Source organism: Dipodomys merriami, unplaced genomic scaffold, assembly GCF_024711535.1.
Source record: "Dipodomys merriami isolate MVZ:Mamm:240054 unplaced genomic scaffold, mDipMer1.0.p SCAF_392, whole genome shotgun sequence".
NCBI classification, from domain to species: domain Eukaryota; kingdom Metazoa; phylum Chordata; class Mammalia; order Rodentia; family Heteromyidae; genus Dipodomys; species Dipodomys merriami.
Genome location: NW_027205515.1, coordinates 681,947 through 706,764, shown reverse-complemented (window position 1 = coordinate 706,764; position 24,818 = coordinate 681,947). Strand labels below are relative to the sequence as shown.

At 51.9% G+C, this 24,818-nt stretch overlaps 1 protein-coding gene across 2 annotated transcripts; it reads right to left on the bottom strand.

Moving 5' to 3' along the window:
- Positions 1 to 227: 227 nt before the first annotated feature.
- Ntrk1 (neurotrophic receptor tyrosine kinase 1) lies at positions 228 to 23,316 on the bottom strand. Of its 2 annotated transcripts, XM_069990226.1 has the most exons (17): positions 23,108 to 23,316; positions 19,815 to 19,889; positions 19,479 to 19,550; positions 17,615 to 17,683; positions 16,572 to 16,711; positions 16,278 to 16,420; positions 12,411 to 12,543; positions 7,337 to 7,666; positions 6,954 to 6,971; positions 6,743 to 6,798; positions 6,378 to 6,480; positions 5,752 to 5,898; positions 5,239 to 5,369; positions 4,893 to 5,065; positions 3,122 to 3,362; positions 2,474 to 2,632; positions 228 to 579 (listed from the first exon to the last, which is right to left on the bottom strand). In XM_069990226.1, the coding sequence occupies exons 1-17, from the start codon at positions 23,314 to 23,316 to the stop codon at positions 394 to 396; spliced, it is 2,385 nt and encodes a 794-aa protein (XP_069846327.1). In that variant the 3' UTR covers positions 228 to 393. The 2 variants fall into 2 exon arrangements, with proteins under 2 accessions (XP_069846327.1, XP_069846328.1); XM_069990227.1 differs by lacking the exon at positions 6,954 to 6,971.
- Positions 23,317 to 24,818: the final 1,502 nt, after the last annotated feature.

Sequence of the window (24,818 nt, the reverse complement as noted above, 5' to 3'; positions counted from 1 at the left end):
GAAGCGCAGAGGCAGGTGGTCTGGGAGGGTCCATCGGAGGCCTCCTCGCCGCTAGGCCAGTTGGTGACTATAGCATGCCCTGGGGTGACCGCTGCATGAAGCAGGAAGAGAGAGCTAGGGTTGAGGACCCCAGAGAGAATTTCCCCATACCTGAGTCCCAACACCCCAATCCCAGAGTGATGTCATCTCAGGAATCAGCAAGAGACACAGCCAGGGTTAATAAATATAATTGCTATGATGGAACCTGGCCTCGAGAAGCAGGAACATCGTCCATTCCCAGCCCCCCACCTGTCCCCTCCACATGCTGAGGGCGAGTTAGATGCTTTGAGATCACCCTGGGGTTACTGGGAGCTAAGGAGGTAGCCAGGAATATTCCAGTTTCTGCCCCAGCCCCTAACCCAGGACGTCCAGGTAGATGGGTGGTGCCTGGGCCAGGGCTTGCAGGCGGGCATGTACATCCTTAATACTGTGGCGCTGCTGGGGTTCCCGCTGCCAGCAGCCCCGCATAATGGCGTAGACCTCTGGCGGGCAGGCACGTGGCCTCTCCAACTCCCGTCCTTGTGTGATGCACTCGATTGCCTGCGGCCATAAGAGAGACAGAGCAAAGAACACACTAGGCAGGCGCAGAAGAAGGATGTCAGCCTCACTCCACCTGACCAGGCTCTGTGAGCGACCATATCATGCTCCCCCACCCTGCCTTCACACCCCACAGATGGTCTGGACCCTCTAACTACCAGTACTCTGGTACTAGCACATCTCAAAATGCCTTCTGCCCTGACACTGAGAAATTGGAACTTGGGTGGGACAGCTTCCAGAAGGCTGGAGTGAGACCCCAAGAGGAGCCAGCTAGGGCGAGGAAGCCCCAGGACATTTGCCAAATCCACCAGCTTCATGTGAGGAATGGAAGGGGCCTCTGCCTCAGCTCCGGAAGGAAAAAGAAAATGAGGCAAAAGTACAGTAAAAGATCTGAAAAGAATGGCAGGCCAGCCAAGCACTGGTGGCTCAAGCCTGAAATCCTAGCTACTCAGGAGGCTGAGATCTGAGGATTGAGGTTCGAAGCCAGCCTGGGCAGGAAAAGTCCATGAGACTCTTATCTCCAATTAACCAACAGAAAAGTGGAAATGGAGCTGTAGCTCAAAGTGGGAGAGTTCTAGCCTTGAGTAAAAAAGCTCAAGGACAGTTGCCCAGGCCCTTAGTTCAAGCCCCACACCCCACAACACACACACACACACACACACACACACACACACACACACACACACACACACACACACACACACACACACACAAGATGGGCTTGTATTTTAAAGTTCAAAGCGCTTCTACTTTCTACTTTCTTCTCCCTTCTGTGGGTACCTCTCTGTGGAGATCAAGCTCCCCTGAAAAGAAACTATAGTATGGAAGATTAAAGTTAGACTCCAGGAAAGACCGCTAGAGCTGCTAAAGGGATTCAAAGAAGAAACAGTGGCAGAGAGATGATTGGAGAAAGAGCCTGGAGCCTATTCCCCCTTCTTTCCCCTCCCCATTAGTGGACTTGGTTATGGGCAGCACTAATTCCATTCCTTCTCTCAGTGCTTGAGAAAATTAAAATCTATAACCCTCTCCCCCACCCCACCAGCCTCCAGGGAACAGACTGCATTAGGAGGAGAAATGGAAACTGACAGCTGCGAGCCAAGGAGGGGGCTGGGGGAGCTGCTCTGGGAGACCAAACACCTGGGGCCTGCTCTGACTGCTGGCCAGCCAGGAGCCCAGGAGGAAGGGCTGTCCTTCTGAGAATGGAACCTTCAGCCTTCCTGTTGCCGTGGCGAGCCATCTTTTCTATGCCCCTCCCTTCCATCCTTGGTAACATCTAGTAGCTCAATAAAATGCTGCCAGGAATTGGGGCCTGACTCAATTTACAACATGCTTTGAGATTCATCCAGGAGCCAGCTGAGCCTGAACTTAACATGGTCAGTGAGAGAAGGATTGGGGAAAGAAAATAAAAATTGGAATCTGGGTACTGGTGGCTCATGGCCTATAATCCTAGCTACTCAGGGGGCTGAGATTTGAGGATCGAGGTTCAAAGCCATCCTGGGCAGGAAAGTCTGTGAGACTCCTATATCCAATTAACCACCAGAAACCAGAATTGGCACTGTGACTCAAAGTGGTAGAGCACTAGCCTTGAGCAACAAAGCTTAGGGACAGCACCTAGACCCTGAGTTCAAGCCCCATGACTACCCACCAAAAAAGGGAGGGGAAGGGAGAAGAGGGGGAAGAGAGAAAGAGGGGAAAGGAAAGGAAGGGAAGGCAAGGGAAAAAGGAAGGAACAAAGATCAGGGCTGTGGATAGGGAACAGGAGTGAGTTCCCTGAACTTCCCCCCACCACACACACACACACACACACGCACACACACGCACGCACGCACGCACCCCCCCACACACACAGGGGCAGGAAAGGCTGGCGGTAGACTGGTGAGACCGGGGCAGAGCTGACCTCAGTGTTGGAGAGCTGATACCAGGGCTGCTTGCCATAGGTGAAGATCTCCCAGAGCACTACGCCAAAGCTCCACACGTCGCTCTCAGTGGTGAACTTGCGGTACAGGATGCTCTCGGGCGGCATCCAGCGGATGGGCAGCATGGTGCGGCCTCCCACCTGCAGGGGTAGGCACATGCCACATTACTGCCAGAGAGTCTCTCCCAGAGCAGCCCCAAGCCCAACCCAGCCCAGCCCAGTGGTGCTGTTTCTGTCCCTTCTAAGGGATTCAAACCCAGATCCCAAAACAAGTATCAGTGCTTCATGCCTATAATCCTAGCTACCCAGGAACATAAGATCTGAGGATCGTGGTTCAAAGCCAGCCAAAGCAGGAAAGTCTATGACACTCATCTTCAATTAATAACCAAAAAGCTGGAAGTGGAGCTGCGGCTCAAGTGGTAGAGTGTTAGCCTTGAGCAAAAAGAAGCGCAGGGGCAGTGCCCAGGCCCTAAGTTCAAGCAACAGGACTGGCACAAAACAAAACAAACAACAACAAAACAAAACCCAGATCCCAAAAGGTCTCAGAGGAAGAGTGCATGCCTGCTAGGGCAGGGACTTGGGGGACTGTCTTTCAGGGTGTCTCTGTGGGAAGAGGCCGGGGACCCTTACGCGGTAATAGTCAGTGCTGTAGATGTCTCTGCTCATGCCAAAATCCCCGATCTTGACCACTAGTCCTTGGCCCACCAAACAGTTGCGGGTGGCCAAGTCCCGGTGCACAAAGTGCAGACTGGCCAGGTACACCATCCCTGCTGCCACCTGGCTAGCCACTGCCAGCAGCTGCCCGAGGCCCAGGGGGCCTGGAGCCACATCCTCCCCACCAGCCAGCAGCTTGGCATCTGGCCCATGGGACCTGAGTGGGAAAGAGAGAGGGAAAGGGATGAGCTGAGAGGGCATACATAGACACACACTCAGCTATGCACACATGCATGTGCACACACACACACACCTTCTCTCAAAAACCAGCTGAGGAAGGGAATCCCCAGAGCTGGGCCTGGTAGAGGAGCAAACGCAAGAAGAAATGAGAAAGGGAAAGAAAGACACCAGCTGTCTGGGCATTGGGATGGGGCTGCTACAACCAGGGCTTCAATCAGAAAGAGCCTACACCTATACCTTCCTCTTGGGCAGCACCTTAAAACTCCAGCTGAGACAGGAGGCCACCGCCCCCTTGCCCTTCCTCCCTTGCAATGAACAGTAAGTCTTGCAGCATCATTTAGGAGTCATCATAATCCCCTTCCTTTCTCAAAGTTCCACTCACAGCCCTTCCCCCACAGCCAGGGGCCCATTTGGTGGCATCTCCCCAGCTTGCATCACCCAAGACCACTGGGCCTGCACTGTGTCTGATGAGCAAGAAGATGGGTGTCTTCCTGGCCTTCCCTTGGCTCTAACCCTTTGCCAATCCACCTTCCCTCACCTCAGGACTGATCTTACCAGCCTTCTAGTGACCCCCAGAGGCTCTTACGGTCAGCTCAGACTAGAAGTCTATCCTAGCTGAGTTCTGTAAGTATGACCTATCAGTCCCCAAGGGGACACTGGGTGTACAATGACAACTACACCTTTCTTTCTCATCCACAGCCACAGCCCCATGCTGTCTCTCCTCCTGGTCAAGAAAGTGGAGTCAGAGAGAAAAGTTATTTGACAAAGAAGACTCAGGGAGTAAGCAGCAGCTGCTTCCAAACCCTGACTCCCCTTCTGATTAACCCTAACCCAACCTCATGGGTGACAATCTCCATGACAAGGATTCAGTGAGGAAAGCAGATGACATCACAGCCGGGGCCTGGTTGACAAGTGACTCCCCTCCCCACGGATCACCTGGGAAACAGGCACATTTCTTAAAATGCTGAAAATACTTAACACAAATACACCTATCAGACTTGTTTGGTCCAAAGCCAAAGAAACAAATTGTGTCTCATTTCCTTCTAGTATGTTGCCCTATGTGCTTGGAAACTATGAGAACTATGTATAAAATGCACATGTACAAGCATGGAGAAAGTGCTGGTAATGTATGTAATGTATGTAATGTATGTAATCCTCCACAGGGCCAGTTCCTATAGGCCAGGCTTCTGCAGCCACATGAGAACACACACACACACACACACACACACACACACACACACACACACACACACACACACACACACACTTGCAAAGTCCACCCATCCCAAAGTGGCAGCTCACAACCATTTGAAACTAACACTGTCCTCTGCGGGACAGACCACACAGTCACACCATCTCCTCTCCCATGGATGTGGGGATAGTGCCTTCCTGATCCTTGTTGGGGAACCACCCATCATTTTCCCAGAAAGCAGGGACACACTTGGAGGGAAGGGATGACAGGCTCAGCCAGGGGTCAAGGGTCAGCACCAGGGCCAGGTGGCCATACCGGAGGAAGCGATTGAGGTCCCCATGCCGCATGTACTCAAAGACCATGAGCAGTGGGCGGCCCTCAGTGCAGACACCAAAGAAGCGCACAATGTGCTGGTGTTGGAGCATGGTGAGCAGCTCGGCCTCACGCTGGAAGTCTTGTCGAGCGTTCTCAGACACCTCCTTCAGTGCCTGGGGACAGGGGCAGAGGCCGGGATTGAGGAAGGGTTCTCGCTTCACTCGATCCAAGGAGCCCTCAGCCCGGCCTCAAGTCCCCTCAGACTTCCTGTTCAGGACCCCACTACCATGGTAGTAGCATGGTGGTCCTGACGTGATGGCACTCTGGGAGGTGGCAGAGGGCTCACCTTGACAGCCACCAGCATCTTGTCCTGGTCAGGCAGCAGGTTGTGGCACTCAGCGAGGAAGACCTTCCCAAAGGCGCCCTCGCCCAGCTCCCACTTGAGCACGATGTCCCGGCGTTTGATATGATGCACACCTGGGAGGGGGAGGGGAGAGGCAGCCCCCGTCTTGGGTGGGGTGGGGCAGTGGTAAGGACAGGACTGGCTAGTGGGACTGTGTGCTGCATCAGATTGTCCAGCTACGGGAAGTGCTGGGCGCTGGCCTCCCAGCCCTTTCCCAAGCCCATGTCCTGATTCGGGCCTACATCTGCCCAGAGAGGTCATGATATAGGAACTGGGCACTGGGTAGGGGCTGCTCTCTGCCTGAGGAAGATAAGTGATTACTAAGATCAGGACTGGGACAGGGTAGGAGATAGGGAAGGAGGGATTCTTAGGACCAGGGCCAGCATAGGGATTTCTGAACACACAGACATGCACGCGCACACCCTCGCCCTTGCCCTGGACAGTGTAGACCCTCACAGGCATCACTGAAGTACTGTGGGTTCTCAATGATGTGGCCTTGAAGCCCAGAGCTTTTGCCCTCAGTAGGGGAAAGTGAACTGCCACCCAATGTCATGAAATGCAGGGACATGGCCAGCCCATCCTCTGGAGCCAGCACAGCAGGACCTAGGGAGAGAGACATGGAGATCAGAGCCTGGGCATCCATCTTGGCTTTTGCCCATGCTTGCCTGCAAAGTGTCAGGCCATCCCCCATACCTTCCAATTTACAAGAGAGGGACAGAGGAATTAGGGAGCAAGACAGCAGGAGTGGGGGGAAGGGAAGGCAACAGGGCCTCTCTTTGACTGGCTCTTATCCAACCCTTGGCCTCATGGGCAACAAAGAGCCCCTGCCAGTCCCCTACAGACCTCCTAGACCCACTTAATGTTTGACTACAGTCCAGCCACCAATTAGCAGCTGCTACCTCTGAAACTACCCCCACACTAGCCCAATACACACACACACACACACACACACACACACACACACACACACACACACACACACACACACACACAAACACCATGTGAGCACAGGCCTTCCCCATACAATCAAGAAAAGCCAGTAGCAAATAGCCAGTAGGACAGACAGCCAGATAGCAACTCACGGTTGATGCCAAACTTGCTCCTCTGTCCACATTTGTTGAGCACAAGGAGTAGAGCAGAAAGAAATAGGCAGGCAAAGACAGCCAGGCCCACAGCCACCGAGACCTAGAGGTGGGGTCAGATCAAAAGCTACTGCCCCTCAGAGCTTCCCACAGAAAACTCTCTATCCTACATGGGGACCCAGAGCCAGGATCCCTGATCTGCCACCTGCTCCTCCCAGATACCCCTCCCGACACCCCAGCCTGCACTGAACAGAGCTTAGACCAGATTGAGATCTGGTCTAAGATCTCCTTGCTCTGCCCAGAAATAACCATAAACGAGCCTCCTGCCTGGCCTCTCCCTCCCAAAGTGACACTCTCATGCTCACCCCAAAAGGTGTTTCATCCTTTTTCTCCACTGGATCTCTAGATGTGCTGTTAGTGTCTGTGGGAGACATAGGGCAGGAAGATTGGCCCACTTCCAGCAGCTTCCTTCCCTGATCCCAAGCTAGTTTCTCAGGAACCTGGTCAGCTGCTCCTTGGCCCTAACCTCAGCTGCAAGGTCCAGATACAACTTTCCACCCAGCCCAGGTTACTCACCCACTGGAGAGAAGGAGACTGCAGAGGGAGAGAGGAGAAAGAAAATCAGATGGAGGAGGAAAGCAGAGCACCCCCTGCCCCTTTGAGACTCATCCCTTCAGGGGGTAGGAGGAATAGGGAGACTGCTGGACCCCTGGCCCTTTTCCAGTCCAGACTGCTGGACTCTGACCCCCTGGTGCATGGCTCTCTCTTCAGCCAGCCTCAATGGATGGGATAGTTTGGGGTTCAGAAGTCCTGGCTCTGGGGAAATGGAAGGAGGCCAGCACAGAGCTAGACACCAGTTCCTTTCTGTCCAGGACCAAGCACTCCAACTTCTAGAGTCAGGGTCAGAGAAGAAAGGGGGCCAGAAGGGGGGGCGGCAGGGCTCAGGATGGCTCTCGCACCAGGGATGGGGTCCTCAGGGTTGAACTCAAAAGGGTTGTCCATGAAGGCAGCCATAACAGAAGCAGACGCCTGGCCATAAGGGTTGACAGCCACCAGGGTGTAGTTCCCATTGTTGACATGCGTGGGCTGGTTGAGGCGAAGGCAACCATGCTGCATTGTCTCGTTGGTCAAGGATGACTCCAGGAAATGGGTGTAGATGAAGCTGGTCTCATTGAGTGTGGAGCCATTGAAGAGCCAGCGGAGGGAGGGTGCCGGCTGCCCATCCACAGAGAAGGGGATACACCACTGGTGCTGCCTCACAGCCGTACCTAGGTGCACACTGGCAGGGACTGTGGGCAGAGGACAGCCGTGAGTCAGGGGATAACTGGAGGGAAGGGGACAGGAAGGGGAATAGGGAGATCAGAAATGAGAAGATCAGTTAAAGACAATCAGATCAGCAGGCTCTAAGAAACTTATAAGGTGCGGCATTTGCAGGAAAGTTGATGGTAAATCTTAAATAAATCTGGTAGCAGGTATACAAAATTCAGAGGCTTCAAGAACTTAACTGACAAGCCCAAAATAAAGTACTTTTCCAAGAGAAATTCGAGAAACAGCTTATGGCATTTAAACATGGAGTCTTTTGGATACAGAATCTGGAAAAGTTATATGTAATCAAGCTTAAGAAGATGAGACAGAGCCGGGCGCAGGTGGCTCACACCTATAACCTTAGCTACTCAGGGGCTGAGATCTGAGGATTGTGGTTCAAAGCCAGCCTAGGCAGAAAGTCCATGAGACTTTTATCTCCAATAAACCACTCAGAAAAACGGAGGTAGCGCAGTGGCTCTAGTGGTAGAGTGCTTGCCTTGAGCTGAAGAGCCGAGCGACAGCATTCAGGCCCAGAGTTCAAGCCCCATGACTGACAAAAAAAAAAAAAAAAGATGAGATGGAGACCTAAACATCAAACAAGTGAAAGGTATATATTCTACAAAGAACTTTTTTTTTTTTTTTTTTGCCAGTCCTGGGGCTCGAAGGGCTCGAACTCAGGGACTGGGCACTGTCCCTGAGCTTCTTTTGATCAAGGCTAGAACTTGACCACTTAAGCCACAGAGCCACTTGCAGCCTTTTCCGTTTTTGTGGTACTGAGGAATCGAACCCAGGGCTTCATGCAAGCACTCTACCACTAAGCAGCATTCTCAGCCCCTCTATAAAGAAGTTTTTGAGGGATGAGGATATAAGCACTTGGCTAGTATGCCCAGGTCCTGGGCTCCATCCCCAGCAGTACAATTGTCTGTGTGTGTGTGTGTGTGTGTGTGTGTGTGTGTGTGTGTGTGTGTGTGTGTGTGTGTAGTGGGGATTGAACTAAAGGCCTCAGGTTATTGCATAGCTTTTTTGCTCAAGTCTGGTGCCCTATCACTTGAGCCACACTTCTACTTTTGGCTTTTTTTGCTGGTTAATTGCAGATAAGAGACTATCATATTTATCTATACAGGCTGGCTTCAAATGGCTATTTTCAGCTCTCACTCTCCTAAGTAGCTGGAATTACAGGAACCTGGCCTTTAAAAAAGAAAAGAAAGGGCTGGGAAGGTGGCTCAGTGGTCGAGTGCTTCCCTTCCTTGAATGCATGAGGCCCTGGGCTCAATTCCTCAGCACCCCATAAACAGAAAAAGCTGGAAGTAGCACTATGGCTCAAGTGGTAGAGTGCTAACCTTGAGCTGAAGAGCTGAGGGACAGCGCCCAAGTCCAGAGTTCAAGCCCCAAGACAGACAGAGAGAGAGAGGGGGAGAGAGAGAGAGAGAGAGAGAGAGAGAGAGAGAGAGAGAGAGAGAGAGAGAGAGAGAGAGAGAGAGAGAGAGAGAGAGGGAGGGAGGGAAGGAGGGAGGGAGGGAGGGAGAGAGGGAGAGAGGGAGAGAGGAATGGAAGGCAAGGGAAGGGGAAGGGAGCTATGGAAATCCAAGTACTAATGTTTACACCTATCATCCTAGCTACACAGAAGGCTGAGATCTGAGAACCAAAATTCAAAGTCAGCCTGAGCATGAAAGTCCGTGAGACTATTCTCTTCAATTAACCACCAAAAAAGCCATAAGTGGAGGTGTGGCTCAAACAGCAGCATGCCTGCCTTGAGCAAAAAAGCTAAGGGACAGTACCCAAATGCTAAATTCAAGCCCCAGTACAGGCACAAAGAAAGAGAGTAGCCAGTTGTGGTGGTATACAACAATAATCAACAAAATGAAGACAGCAAAGAAAATAATGAGTTCAAGAACAGATGAAAGAAAAAAAAGCTGTCTGTGTGTATAAACACATTCAATTTATACTGGAATTCCAGCCAAGATTCATACAATGAAACATCATTCAGTAGTGTGAGAATGAACTACAGCTACTCCTATTAACATGGACAGATTCTACAAACTAGACACAGAGTTTTACATTCAATAAGATTCCATTTACAAAATTCATAAAAGCAAGCAAAATTGCCAGGCATCGTGGCCCATGTCTATGATCCCAGCACTCGGGGGTTAAAGAAGGAGGATCTATAGTTTGTGGCGATCCTGGACTACATAATGAGACATTTTCCCAACAAACTTAAATAAATAAAAATAAAAGGTGTATGTATCCTTTTTTTTTGGTGGGGGGAGCAGTCCTGGGGCTTGAACTCAGGACCTGGGCGCTGTCTCTGAGCTTCTTTTGCTCAAGGCTAGCATTCTACCACTTGAGCCACAGTGCCACTTCTGGCTTTTTCTGCTTATGTGGTGCTGAGGAATCAAACCATGTATGCTAGGCAAGCACTCTACCACTAATGCACATTCCCAGCCAGTGTGTATATGCTTTATGCACATTTTTATGTGTATTTCACAACAAAAGAAGAAAGACTACCAGGTACTGGTGACTCATGCCTGTAATCTAACTACTAAGGAGGCTAAGATCTGAGGATCACTATTCAAAGCCAGCCCTGGCAGGAAAGTCCGAGAGACTCTTATCTCCAATAAACCACCAGAAAACCGGAAGTGGCGCTGTGGCTCAAGTGGTAGAGCGCTAGCCTTGAGCTGAAGAGCTCAGGGACAGCACCAAGGCCCAGAGTTCAAGCTCCACAATCACACACACAAAAAAAAGGACATATAAAACAGAATATCTACTGGGTGTGACGGCCCCAACTCTGTAATCCTAGCTACTTGGGAGGTAGAAACTGGGGAATCACAGTTTGAGGCCAGCTGAGACCTCCATCTCATGACTCCATCTTAACCAGTTGCTGGGCACAGTGGTGCTTGCTTGTCTTCCTCACCAATGTGGAGAAACATAAATAGGAGAATCTGTTTTTTTTTTTGGGGGGGGGGTCCAGTCCTGGGGCCTGAACTCTGGGCCTGGGCACTGTCCCTCAGCTCTTCAGCTCAAGGTTAGCACTCTACCACTTGAGCCACAGTGCAACTTCCGGCTTTTTTCTTTCTGATTATGTGGTGCTGAGGAACCGAACCCAGGGCCTCATGCATGCAAGGCAAGCACTCTACCACTGAGCCACCTTCCCAGCCCCAAGTAAGAGAATCTTAATCCAAGTCTGTATAACCATAAATAAAGATCCAATCTCAAAAAATAAGCAGGGTACATAAGGCTTATGCTTGTAATCCTAGCTATTTTAGAGGCTAAGAGCAGGAAAATCATGGCTCTAGGCCAGCCCAGGCAGAAAAGTTTGTGAGATTCTATCTCAAAAATAACCAGCCTAACCCAGCACCAGTGGCTCACATATATAATACTAGCTATTCAGGAAGCTGAGATCTGAGGCTTGTGGTTTGAAGTCAGCCCAGGCAGGAAAGTCCACAAGACTCCTATCTCCACGGAACTAGCAAAAAAGCTGGAAGTAGAGCTGTGGTTCAAAGTGGTAGAGTGCTAGATTGAACAAAAAGAAGCTCAGGGACAGTTCCTATGCCTTAAGAAATGGCATGTAAACAAATAAATAACCAGGCTGAAGGCATGGCTCAAATGGTATAACTCTAGCCCAACAAATTTGAGACCCTGAGTTCAAACCTCAGTACAAAGAAAGAAAAAAGAAAAGAAAAGAAAGAAAGAAAGAAAGAAAGAAAGAAAGAAAGAAAGAAAGAAAGAAAGAAAGAAAGAAAGAAAGAAAAGAAAATCCAGGGGCTGGGAAGGTGGCTCAGTGGTAGAGCGCTTGCCTTGCATGCCTGAGGCCCTGGGTTCAATTCCTCAGCACCACATAAGCAAAAAAAAAAAAATCCGGAAGTGGCGCTGTGGCTCAAGTGGTAGAGCGCTAGCCTTGAGCTGAAGAGCTGAGGGACAGCGCCCAGGCCCAGAGTTCAGGCCCCACGACCAGACCCAAAAAAAAAGAAAGAAAGAAAGAAAAGAAAATCCAAAACTTGAAGATCTAATATAAGATAATTTACTGGAAGTGGCCCTGTGGCTCAAAGTAGTAGAGTGCTAGCCCTGAGCAAAAAGAGAGCTCAGGGACAGTACTCCTGACTTCAAGGTCCATGATCAAAATTTAAAAAAAAAAAAAAGGTTAATTTGCTGGCAGATTTAGTCTAGATAACAAGCCTGAAGCTGAACTATTCAGGAGAGGAATTTCCCTGTTTTAAAATAAGAATGCAACGCTTGGGTTTTGATTCTTTCCTGGAAGTCCAAGCCCTAACTTGTTCTACCCACAAACATAGTTGGAAGCAAATGCCAACTGGAAACTCAATTGTGGGTATTAGTAGCGACTTGTTTTAAAGTGGTCATTCCCAAACCTAGAATAAAATCCTAAATGAAACAGAAAAACATACAAACAAATCAGGCCATGGGGCAAAGGCCCTGGGGTAGCATGAGAAGCACTTGAGCGCAGTGGGGACAGCCGGGCAGCTGGTATTAAAGGCCTCAGGTAGCAGAGCTTGGGCAGAGGGCCAGAAAGAAATCCATCCCCATCCCTCCAGCCTTGAAGCCCTCAGGACATCCCCCAAAGGATCAGGTTTTCATGGGAATCTGGAAACAGCTGGGAGGGAGCAGCTGTGGGGCTGTACACTCATTCTTCCCTCCAGCCTCCACCCTCCATCCTCCTTCTAGGGAAGAAGGCAGGGGAGGGGTTGCAGGAGCCCTCATGTCATGAAGACTTACAGGAAACATTGACCTGGACAGAGATCTCAGTCCGGCCCACATCGTTTTCTGCCCAGCATGTCACATTCTTCCTGTTGAGGTCACTGGTGACATTGGCCAGCATCAGCTGCAGGGACGGCAGATCTCCAGATGTCTGGATCCGTGAAGAAAGGGAAAACAAGAAGGCTTTCAGTCGCTTGGGGCTAATAGCCGAGAGCGCATGCATGCATGCATGGGTGTGTGCGTGCGTGAGTGTGTGCGTGCATGCATGCGTGTGTGTGTGTGTGTGTGTGTGTGTGTGTGTGTGTGTGTGTGTGTGAAAGAGATAGCATGTGCATGCCTCGGGAGGTGTGGAGTGGGGGAGAGGCACTAACGCCAGATAGAGACAGGAGGAGGGCTGGGGAAGGGAATGGAAAGGGAGAAAGGGAGTAGGAGGGGACGGAGCAGAGAATGGCTTCTTCCTTTAGTTTGTGTGTAGACTACCTCCTGGGTCACTTATTTAGTGATCCAAGAAACCCAAGGCATAGACAATAACCTGAAAACATGCACAAAACCAAAGCCACTCACCTGGGGAGCTACTCCAAAGTATATTCACACACAGACCATTAAAGAACCAAATAGAACTTTGCCTCTTAGTTAATTGTTTTACACAGTTGGAACAAACATAGTCTCAGCCCAAAGAAAGTCAGAAGCAAAGAGTTGAGGTAAGGCTCAAAGGCACATGCCTGTAATCATAGCTATACTAAGGCAAAAAGCTAGTGAGATCCTCATCACAACCAATAAACCAGGAATGGTGATTTATGTCATATGGCCATAGCTACTCTGCAGACATAGGCGGGAGGATCACAGTCCAGGCTAGCCTGGGAAAAATCTTAAAATCCCTATTGGAAAAAATAGCTAAAGCAAGAATAGTTTGGTGCAGTTCAAGTGGCAGAGCACCTCCTTAGAAGCACAAGGGGCCTGAATTCAAGTACTAATACCACCAAAAAGAAAGAAGAGAGGCCAGGGGCTGGGAAGGTGGCTCAGTGGTAGAGTGGATTCCTCAGCACCACATAAGCAAAAAGAAAAAAAACCGGAGGTGGCGCTGTGGCTCAAGTGGTAGAGCGCTAGCCTTGAGCTGAAGAGCTGAGGGACAGCACCCAGGCCAGAGTTCAGGCCCCACGACCGGACCCAAAAGAAAGAAAGAAGAAAGAAAGAAAGAAAGACAAGAAAGAAAAGAAAGAAAGAAAGAAAGAAAAGAAAGAAAGAAAGAAAAGAAAGAAAGAAGAAAGAAAGAAAGAAAGAGAAAGAAAGGAAGGAAAGGAAGGAAGGAAGGAAGGAAGGAAGGAAGGAAGGAAGGAGAAGGAAGAAAGGAAGAAAGAAAGAAAAGAAGAAAGAAAGAAAGAAAGGAAGAAAGAAGAAGAAAGAAAGAAAGAAGAGAGGCCAGGCACAGGGGCTCATGCCTGTAATCCTAGTTACTCAGGACGGCTGAGATCTGAGGATCACAGTTCAAAACCAGTCCAGTCCATGGGACTCTTATCTCCAGAAAACCAGAAGTGGCGCTGTGGCTCAAGTGGTAGAGCACTCACCTTGAGCTGAAGAGCACAGGGACAGCGCCCAGGCCCAGAGTTCAAGCCCCACGACCAACCAAAAAAAAAAAAAAAGAAGAAGAAGGAGGAGGAGGAGGAGGAGGAGGAGGAGGAGGATTAGAAAAAAGGAAAAAGAAAGAGAGATGGATGGTGATCCAGGGGTGGTAGGCAGCGAGCAGCACCTGACTGCCTTTGGCAGACAGACAGTGAAAAAGGCTGATAGGTGAGGTGACTCCACTCTGAATCATCATTGGAGATTAGATCACATTCAGATTCTCTTCCTAAGAAACCATGGTCGCATCACATGTGAAATATATGACCTTAACCCCTAATCTTGATGAACTATGAACTTGAGTTTGTTCCATAAGAGGAGTGGAACATCTTTAGATACTTTTAAAGCTCTTTTCATAAGATGGTTAAAAATGTTCCAAAGGGTGAATGTCATTTATCTGGAAATTTCATAATGGGTAAATGTCATTTATCTGGAAATTTCATACATGTGGAGGAGGAGTTTTTCTGAGGCCTCCTCTGGAAGATTCCAGAAGAGCTCCCTGAGCCGGGCGCTGGTGGCTCACACCTGTAATCCTAGCTACTCAGGAGGCTGAGATCTGAGGATCGCGGTTCAAAGCCAGCCCGGGCAGGAGAGACCGTGAGACTCCTATCTCAAATAAACCACCAGAAAACCAGAAGTGGCGCTGTAGCTCAAGTGGTAGAGCGCTCGCCTTGAGCTGAAGAGCTGAGGGACAGCGCCCAGGCCAGAGTTCAAGCCCCACGACCGACAAAAAAAAAAAAGAGCTCCCTGGCCTTCCACCTGGGCTCCCTCAGCTACTCTCTCTCCTCCATCACCCTAGGGACTGGTTCCTACTTATTCCTCTCCTGGACCACCAGCTTCTCTTTACTCTCCAGACTAAGGAGACCAGCCTCTTTTCCTTCCATGTAATCCACTTACAGTGTGATTTCTCTATTGGAAGTTGTATTAACCAATGTAAATTTCCCCCAAGAGTGAGCAAAAGCCTGGGATTTCCCAAGCAGACAGCTGGAGCAAGATATTTCCACACCAATCCTGGCCTCAGCCTCCATTCTTTCCATTATTCACTGGAAGCAGCCTTGAACTCTGGAGTAGTAAAACTACTCAGGGGCCATGGTCCCTCCACAGTGGCTGGAACGCTTTGCTCAGGGCTCCAGGGTTCTCTCTTCTCACATTCTCAATAATTCTGGGTTTGCCTCTCCTCCCAAAGCTAAGCCAAATTGAACACCACACCCTCATCCCGCCGATCTACCCTCTAGTTGCTGAGTGTCTACTCCAGGTGCAGCCTGCTTTAAAGCGGGGCCCAGCTCAGTGTGGGAGCTTAGTGAGTTTGGGAACACGGCCTCCTTTAGTCAGCTTGGCTATGTGGAGCTGCCCACAGCCAGCCTATGGACAGAGGCAGAGCCTGGGAAGGTGCCCAGAGACATGTCTGGATAACAGATAGCGGCCAGAGAATGCCCAGAGGCAGACAGGACATCAGAAGGCCATCATGTCCACCTCTTCAGTTTGCTGATAAGAAAACCAAAGTGCAGGCAGTTAAGGGATTATTTTCTTCCCTAAAGTCACTAAGAAGTAATTAGAGTTGGAACCAGACCCAAGCAGACTTTATTAATGTGTTCATCCCACACCCAAGAGAAGGCGCCTTCCACCTTCTCCAGAAAAGGACTCCCTGGAAACAGGCCCTGGGTGCAGGGCCACAGATATGGCACCTTTTATGGACCTCAATTTCCTTATCTAGAAAGGGAGTGTATGTAGGTGGGCTCCAGTAGCTCACATCTGTAATCCTAGCTACTTAGGAGGCTGAGGTCTTAGGAGCAGAGTTCAAAACCAGCCCAGGCAGGAATAAGATTCTTAATTCCAATTGACTACCAAAAAGCTGGAAGTGGAGGTGTGGCTCTAGTGGTAGGTAGAGCACTAACCTGCAGCAAAACAGCTAAAGGGCAGCACCCAGGCCATGAGTTCAAGCCCCAATACTGGCACCAAGGGAAAAAGAAAAGAAAAGAAAAAGAGTATATGACAAGGGTCATCTGTTTGGTCCCTTCCTGCTCCAGCATGAATGGTGACTGCCCCCCCCCCACTGCAACCTTCTCTCTGTTTCCAGAAAAGGGCCCTCCTGAAGGCTCCAGGGGGTCTGGCAGAGCTGGGCCAGTGTCCTCCCTGGGGTTTTGTGTGTGTCCTGAGCTGCCTCAGTTTCACTCTCTTGGGCTCCTTGTTTGTTGTTGTTTCCCCTTCCCAGTCTTGGTCCCTGCGTCCTGTCTCTTGTGGACAGGGGGAGCATGCATGGTTTCTCACCATCACTGTAGCTGTACCATCTAGCTCGGTGAGGATCCAGCCAGCGTCCTGGGGCCCCTGCCCAGACACATGGCATTGCAGCAGGACACTGTCCCCCACTTCCACAGAGGTGTTCGGCATCTGGACCTTCAGCGTGGGCACACCTGGCCACCAAGATGCCACGGGGATGTTAGTTACTAGGCATTGCCTCAAAACCCCACCCTGGGCCTACTTCTTCCCCTACCCTCCTGCCTGCCATGCCCCCAGGCAGGTAGCCCTCTATGCCCACCTGCTGACTACTTCTCCAGCACCTACCACAGCTGGTGTTGTGCCTGAGGGTGAAGGACCTGGCACACTGGAGCCTCTGGGCATGCAGCCTGCCCAGCCCCTCCTCTTCCCAGCGCTGAAGCCACTGCAGGCCACAGGAACATCGAAGAGGGTTCCCCGACAGGTCTCTGGTGGGCATGGGAACACACCAAGGGAGTCAGAGAGAGACAGATGTGGGGACTGAGGAGCCAGAGAGATGCAGTGCATGGGCCAGAGGGCAAGGATGGTGATGGCAAAGGGGCAGGGCTACAGGACGGGCACCTGTCACAAACACAGCCTTAAACCTTGAGTAACTCAAAGAAATAAATGTGCAAGGCTGGGATGTAGCTCAGTGGCAAAGCTCTTGCCTAGTAAGTGCAACGTCCTGGATTCCATCCCCAGTACCAAAAAAAAAAAAAAAATACAGTTAAAAAAAAAAAAAAAAACCAAACATGGTGGGGGGGGGCGGGAAGGGGGAGGATGGGAAGGGGAAACAAAGGAGGAGGCTACAATGCTTGACGAGAAATGTACTCATTATCTTGCCCATGTAATTGTAACCCCTCTGTACAGTATTTTCACAATAAAACCATTAAAAAAACAAACATACCAGTCGCTGGTGGCTCATGATGAGCGGGAGGAAAGGGAGAGCAGGCCCTCTAGCAGTGAAGTAGGCCTTCTGTGCACATGACCACTGCCACACCCACCCCAAGTGTGAGTTGCCCTGAGACAGATGGGCTGTGCCAGATACAGGTCTAGTGGGCCCGTGGTCAGCTCAGCTGGGACCTCAGAACCATGCCAGCACCCAGCCTCTGGCCACACAGGATCTGCATCTCAACCCAGCCCAGCCCTAAACACTCAGCCAGCAGCCCTTCAGCCTGTGGTGGGCAGTTGATGGGGTACCTGCACACAGTTCCCAGTTTCTGCTGACACACAGTCCCCAAAGAGACTCCCACTGCCCACAAACACAGTGAATGCCATCCCAGAGACACAAGTGCACAGGGGACCACACATGCCACCCTGGCCGCCCTTGCCCGGGGAGCCCCCACACTCACAACTCCTGTAGGGAGAGACCTTGCACCGTTTTCCAAGACAGAGACTCCAGAGCATTGAAAGATAGATTCCTGTGAAAGCAACAGACCCCCTGAGCCACCGACCTCACCCTGACCTCACCCTGACCCAGTTCGAGGGAGAGCCAGAAGGAAGTTCACATCTACTGCCCCCTTCCCACAGCACAGAACTAGAACAAGAGTGAGGGAGGAGGGAAAGGAGGACAGGGGAGAGACTGGGAAGGGAGTTCGAGATGGCTCAGCATTTAGAGTCAGGTTCAGGCAGGTAAACCTTTTTGGGTCTGTTCCTCTCCCTGGGACAACAAGGGTTAATCCCACTTAACCCCTTCCCCAGACCCCAGGGAGGGGATCTAAAGGAACAGCCGGCCCCCCTCCCCCATCCTCCAGCCCCAGCTGGCAAAGTGCTGAGGCCACAGCTGGGGGAGGGGCTCCATCTGTACTGCACCCCCCCCACACACCCCTCCCCCTGGACAGGAGGGAAAGAGCCAAGCTCCCACACTCCTTTGCCCCCTGCAGGACAGACTACAAGGATGTCAAAGTACTTCCTCAGGTCCCCTCCTCCTCCTTCCTGTTGCTCCACAGAGCTGAGGAAGTCAGGCAGAAAAAAAAAGACCCCCCCCCAGAACCATAGCTCCCTAGTTACAGAGATGAAGTAAACAAGCCCATATAGGAACCCCAGCTTTGTGCCAACACCTAGCTGTTGCTCCCTGAATGCTGGGGGTGGGGGGGGGACGGGTCCCTCTCCTTGAAACTGTGCGGGCTGGGCTGGAAAGGCACCTCAGTGCAAGGACCAGAGACACTGCCACTCTGGAGACACATTAGCGCTGGCAGCGAACGCACTTGTCCAGTCACTTGCATCTGAGGGATCTCAGCCCAGAAATATAACCTCTCTGATTCTCATCTATAAACATAGGTACAACAGGCCTGAGAAGGTGGCTTAGTGGTAGAGTGCTTGCCTAGCGTGCATGAAGCCTTGGTTCGATTCCTCAGTACCACAAAAACAGAAAAAACCAGAAGTGGCACTGTGGCTCAAGTGGTAGAGTGCTAGCCTTAAACAAAAAGAAGTTCAGTGACAGGGCCCAGACCCTGAGTTCAGGACTGCAGAGAGAGAGAGAGAGAGAGAGAGAGAGAGAGAGAGAGAGAGAGAGAGAGAGAGAGAGAGAGAGAGAGAGAGAGAGAGAGAGAGAGAACAGGTACAACACCATCTGGTACCAGGTTGATTGCAAAGAGACCCTGACATAAGAAATATGAAATATTGCTGAATATTCACTTGTTAACCCAGTCTGTAGTAGGTAATGCAATGGTGTTTCAAGCAAACGAAACTTGTTAAATCACTGGACCCAGCCCAACAGGCCCCTTCCATCTCTCTATGAGCTCATGGAAGAAGCAGAGCTGACACTCAGCAGCCAGCAGGTGTTGCCAGGGACTCTGAAGATGCTTCCTGCCCACTCCATGCTCTGTTCTCAACAGGACAGATAGCTGTGATGAGTGGCAGGGAAGGCGACCCCCACTCCCAGGCTAGCTCAGGGCCTGATGCTTCCCATCTAGGAGGATTAGAAGATGAAATTCTGGCCAGAACCCGGGAGTCCAGCTCCCATCCCTTGGTCTTGGAACTAGATTATGCATTTGAACTCCAGGAGGATACCAGGAAGACATCCAAGAGGTAAGTTCTTGAAGTGTGGAGCATGGGCATGAGACAGGAGGGACTTTGGAGGGAGCACTATCCAGGGGATGGAGAGACATCTCCCTGACTGTTCTTGAGAACAGTCCCCTGGGGAGGACCAAGCCTATGAGCAGTCTAAATCTTAGGGCCTTCCCCATCGCCACCCAGCCCAGCCCCGCCACTCACAGGCGACTGAGTTGAGGAGTGAAACGGAAGGCATCTGGAGCCACGAAGTGAAGGCCACTCTTCACGATGGTGCTGCAATGAGTACAGGAGGATTCTGAGTCCTTGCCCTCTCTACTAATTCCAGCCCCAAGTTCCCAGTGCTGGGTCCTGCACCCCTCTCTGATCCCTAATTCCTATACCTATCCTGGACTCCTCAGATCTCTGAACTTGTTAATCTCCCCAGCTTCCAGTTCTCAGCCTCTCAGCCCCTCCCAGACCTTGTGACTCTTGAGCCTACCCCATATTTTGGTCCCGGCCCTCTGCCCAGACCCAACCTGCACCCCCTCAGCCCCTCACAGGTTTCTTAGCTCCCTCAGGCCCTGAAGGTCACTGAGCTCCAGGCGCTGCAGATTCTGCTGGTTTTCCACGTAGCTGTAAGGAGGAGAGAGGATGATCAGCTGGCAGTCAGGTCCACATGACACCCCTCCAAACCCACCACCTCCTTCTCAACTTTTTTTTTTGTTGGTCCTGGGGCTTGAACTCAGGGCCTCAATACTATTTATGAGGTTCTTTTGCTCAGGGCTAGTGCTCTACCATTTAAACCACAGCACCACTTCTGGCATACTTCTCTGTGTGGACTGCTTTCTAACCACGATCCTCAGATCTCAACTCCCTGAGAAGCTAGGATTACAGGTGTAAGCCACCAGCACACAGCTTCCTTCACAATCTTACGTGTGTGTGCACATGCCTGCACATGCATGTACCATTCACACACAGACCTAAGTACATACACATGCACAATAAGTGTGTGCACATATGCAAAATATATCTCCTTACAAGTCACACCTGCACATGCATCCTTCACACTCTCATGCATTTGCACACTCCTACACACCACCAAGCATGCACATACACACAGAGACAAAAACACATGCACAGAGATGCTCTTGTTTATGTGTGTTCACACATGCACAGGTGCACACAGATGCATGCTCATATACTCATACACAGGCAAAACACATCTATACTTCTCGCATGCACACACAAACATGGGTGAGAATGTACACACATCTGCTCATAAGCACACTAGACCTTTCTCAGCTTACACAACCTCACCAGTGGGCACTGGTTTTCCCAAAGAGGGCCCCTCACCACTGCCACTGCCCCACTCAGCACAGAAGATCCCTGTGGTCATGTGAATGTGTGCTTCCAAACACACCTGTTCAGGGTTCACATCTGGGCTCACTCACAGACACACAAACACACTCACACAAACACACCCCAGTCCCTCTGCCTTCTTAAAGCTTTTGGCCCCTCCCCACACTCAGGCAGCAACCTCTAGTCACACACACACACACACACACACACACACACGCCCCCCTCCCAGGCCTTTGCAGAGCAAGCAAGAAGCATAGAGGCTATCAGTCAAGGACCCCCTCCCCTACGACCCCACAAGGGAGCCAGAAAGGGAAGAGGGGCAGGGAGAATGTGAGGGGGAGGGAGGGAGGAGGCCAGGGACTGGCTGCCTACACAGTGCTTGATGAGGGAAGGCTGAGTGGGGTGGGGAAGGAGGGCAGAAAAACAAAGAGTGAAACAGAGACAGGGAGAAACAGAAACTGTCTGGAAGAGAACTGGCAGAGAGACACAGGGAGAGAGGGAAGGCAAGAAGAAAGATAAGGAAAAGGAGACAGATAGATAGAGAAGGACAGAAAAAGCAAGACAGGAAGAGCAAGGAAAGAAAGAAAAGCAAGCAGGCATTGGGGATGGCAATGGCTGCCTACCACCTGCCTAGCTTCTGGATCTGGCACGTAGAGAGTTCCTAAGAATTCACTCCCCTGCAGTGGCATGTCATGTGCTCTCCTTACCCCTTCTCCATGCATGCAAGGGATCCTGACATGCTACCAGTTCTCAAAACTCTCTCTTCCTACCCTTGGACTTTCCCTAAATAAGGAAAGGGAAGCAGGACCAATATAAGTGACCCTTCGCTGCTCTCCTCCAGCCCTGGCCCCCATAGGGACAGCCAGGTGTCAGGTCCTCAATCCCCTGAGGCTTTAGGGAATAGTATCTAGTGTCTTTGAGGGAGGGCAGGTCCCTGTACTGATCATGGGCCAGCCCTTGACCAAAGGGTTCCAAACTATAGGGAGACGGTAAGAAGGTGAGGCCAGTGGGTGTATGCAAGCTGTCAGGCAATGTGCTCAAAGCTGCCTCATTGGCTTGGATTCATAATTAATCTGTCTGTTCAAGTCCATTATCTCCTTGTTAGCTCTGCGGATGAGGGAGGGAGAGGTGGCTGAAGGAGGAGGGAAAGACTGCAGGAGGTTTGGGGGTGGGGGATCAGGCTGCTGCCCCACCCTGGGGGACATCTTAATTCATCACCTTTCATGTCTTCAGGTCCCCAGAACTGTCCACTCCCCCAGTCTCTAGGCTAGAATCACCTGATGCTTGGAATTAACTGAGAAATAAGAACACTGACGGGGCGTAGTCAAACCCTAGTTTGAAGCCCAGCGTGATGAATGGACAGAACCACAGATGACAGCTGGGCTCTCCTGCCCCCCTCCCATGTGAAAATCTAGGCCCAGACCAAGACAAGGCCATCTCTTCTCTTTCTGGTCTCCCTAGGGCCATTAGAGAGAGATACTCAGTACCTTCCCGTTAATTACCCTAAGATGTTCGAGTAACTCAGTGCCAATTATTACAGGCTGCTCCAGTAACTTCCAGCCAGTGATAGCCTCCACCTTGGACTCTCTTTAGCCTGTTACTGCACGAGACTAGGGTTCCTGATCCATCTTCTACAGCCCAGAGCGCAGGAAGGGGATTCATCTCTCCTCTTATAGAAGTCTTGCTGGTCCCACCAGCCATACAGAATACTGGTGTATTTTCTAGCCTTCATCATGTGATACTTGAGTACTTTTAGGCCAGTTATTGCAGCGGCTAAAACGAACTTAAATATTCTGTAAGGGATTTTTTGCAGAATGTCAGACTACTGCAGAATGCTGGCAGCTCTTTCCAGCTTTGGACCTGGAGATAGAAAGAACCTCTCAGAAATAGCCCGGACTCCCTGATTCAAGCAGGGAGACCACGGTACAAAGGGTGGGGGAAGAGAAGATAAGGGAGCCTGTCTCATTGCACATACTCAAGTCAAGGAGACCTGGAGGCAAGAATGGTGGAAATGGGGCTAGGATAGCTCAACTACCAAGGTAGGGCTCCTCATCACCTCCCACCAATTCCAGCTCAATTTCAAGTTCATGGGAATAGCTGGGCATGACAGATTGGAAGTTGATTTCTACCTAGAAGAGGGAAGACAGTAAAGGTGCCACACTGAGGGATTCTCCCAGTTAATCATCCCCTCCATAGGCTTCTAGAAGAGCGGGGAGGGGGAGGCTTCTGGATGGCTGGACTGACTCACATCTGATGGACAGATATTCACCCTTGCTCTGCCTCAAACCAGTGATCTAGCTACCTTGAGCTTCACAGAGACTCCCAGGCAGAAACAGTGGGACTTGCCGGGTTGCCCAGGTACCATCAAAGTGCGCAATGCCAGCCTTGCCGCGCCCACCCCGCCTGACCCAGCAAGCCAGCAGCGAGTGCGCGCCCTCGGGGTACTGGGGTGCCCTCCTGTCCCCGCGTCCTCTCGCCCGACGGACACTCACAGATCTGTCAGATTCTTGGCGCCCAGCAGTTGGAGGCTACTCAGGTTCCCAGCCTGGGTGCAACGCAGCCCCGAGGGACCAAAGGGGCAGCAGACATCGGGGCAGGATGCAGCGCCTGAAGATGCCAGCATCAGCCAAGCCAGCAGGCTGCCCGGCACGGTCGCCGGGCGATGCCAGCCGAGCTGCCCGCTCCGCTGGCCTCGCAGCATCGCGGCAGCGGGCGCCTAGCTCCGGCCTGGCGGCCGTCGGTCCGTGCGCTCCCAGCTGCGGCGGCCGCCGGGCCTCCAGCGACATGTGCGAAGGGCGGCAGTGTTAAAGACCCAGCCGCCAGGAAAGGGCGGAGCCAGCGTCCCCGCCCGGCCCCGCCCCGCCGGCTCCGGCCCCGCCCCATCCCCTGAAGCCCCCAACTCTGCCCCCTTCCCTGTCAAGGGCTCCCATCCCCCCGTGCCAGCTCTCTGCCCGAATATTCCTGCGCTTTCAGGCGTCATGAAAGGGCCGCGACGGAACGCCTCAGGAGTTGTCTTAGGGGGCTAGGGGAGCTGGGAAGTTGATACGCTATTTTTTCCCCCAAAGTAAAACAGCTGCATTTTTAGGTTGGGGGTTGGGGGGGGAGGGAAGGGAAGATGATTGAGCCGGGAAAAGGTTGCAGTCCAGGTCATCCTACCCAGTCCCCGGCCTCGCCATGCACTTGCCTGAGGGGGTGTGCATGTCACTTGGGATAAACTAGGTGGAATCCTTTGAACTTTAGTAATAGAAGGAAGAGGACGCCCAAAAGGACCAGAAGCAGAACCTGGGGAGGAAGACAAGAGCAAAGAATGAGAAGAGATGATCTGAGAACAGCCACAGACCCGGGAGCCGAGACCCCTCGGTCCAGAGAGACCACAGGGTGGCGCTAGAAGCCCGCACGCCATGGTGTTGGCGCTGGGTCTGGGTCGGGTGGGTGGGGGCGTGGTCCGTACCCCGACTGCGCAGCGGCTCAGTCCCGGGGTCATCTCTGACACCGGCCAGCCAGCGGGGTGGAGGGGGGGTAAAGGGGCGGGGGGGCTCCAGGGCCAAGTTGGGCCAGGCGGAGCGGAGCTGGCATCGATCGCCATCCTGACAAGAGCATCGATCTCTGCGCAGAGAAATTAATAGATCTTCTCTTAGCTCTTCGGACTCAGGAGTCGCCCGCGGGTGGAGCGAGGGACCCGGTCGGCCCTCGCAGGCTGCGCACCTGGAAAGCCCCGGGATCTCCAGCCCCTCTGGGCAGCAGCGGGAGGGCAGGTGCCAGCCCCTCGCACACGCGGGCCTTGTGGCTGCGAAAGTCCCCGTAAGTCTCCTGCAGAGGAGGGCAGAGGGGTCCCGCAGGAGGGACTCTCGGGAACGTGCAAAAAGAGACCTTCTAGGGAAACACGCGGTTCTCTTTCCTCCAGGACCCCAAAACGATTGGTCTCCCCCAAATGCCCAAAGCAGGGAGAGAGCCACCAACCGGCCCGGATTCAGGGGGGTGACTGGACTAAGGTAGATCCCCTTCTCACGGGCATCTTGGCCCGAATCGAGGCGGTTGGCGGGGTCTGAGCCGCGCGCTAAGAGGCCACGGAAGGAAGTGGCCTCGGGAGGCCGAGGGGGTCCCCAGAGGCGCCAGGAAACAGTGTCCACGCTCTCGCTGGGTTTCAACAAGCGGGCTCGGCTGGGCCCACACTACTGGAAGTTACCCCGCAGGTGTCCAGGC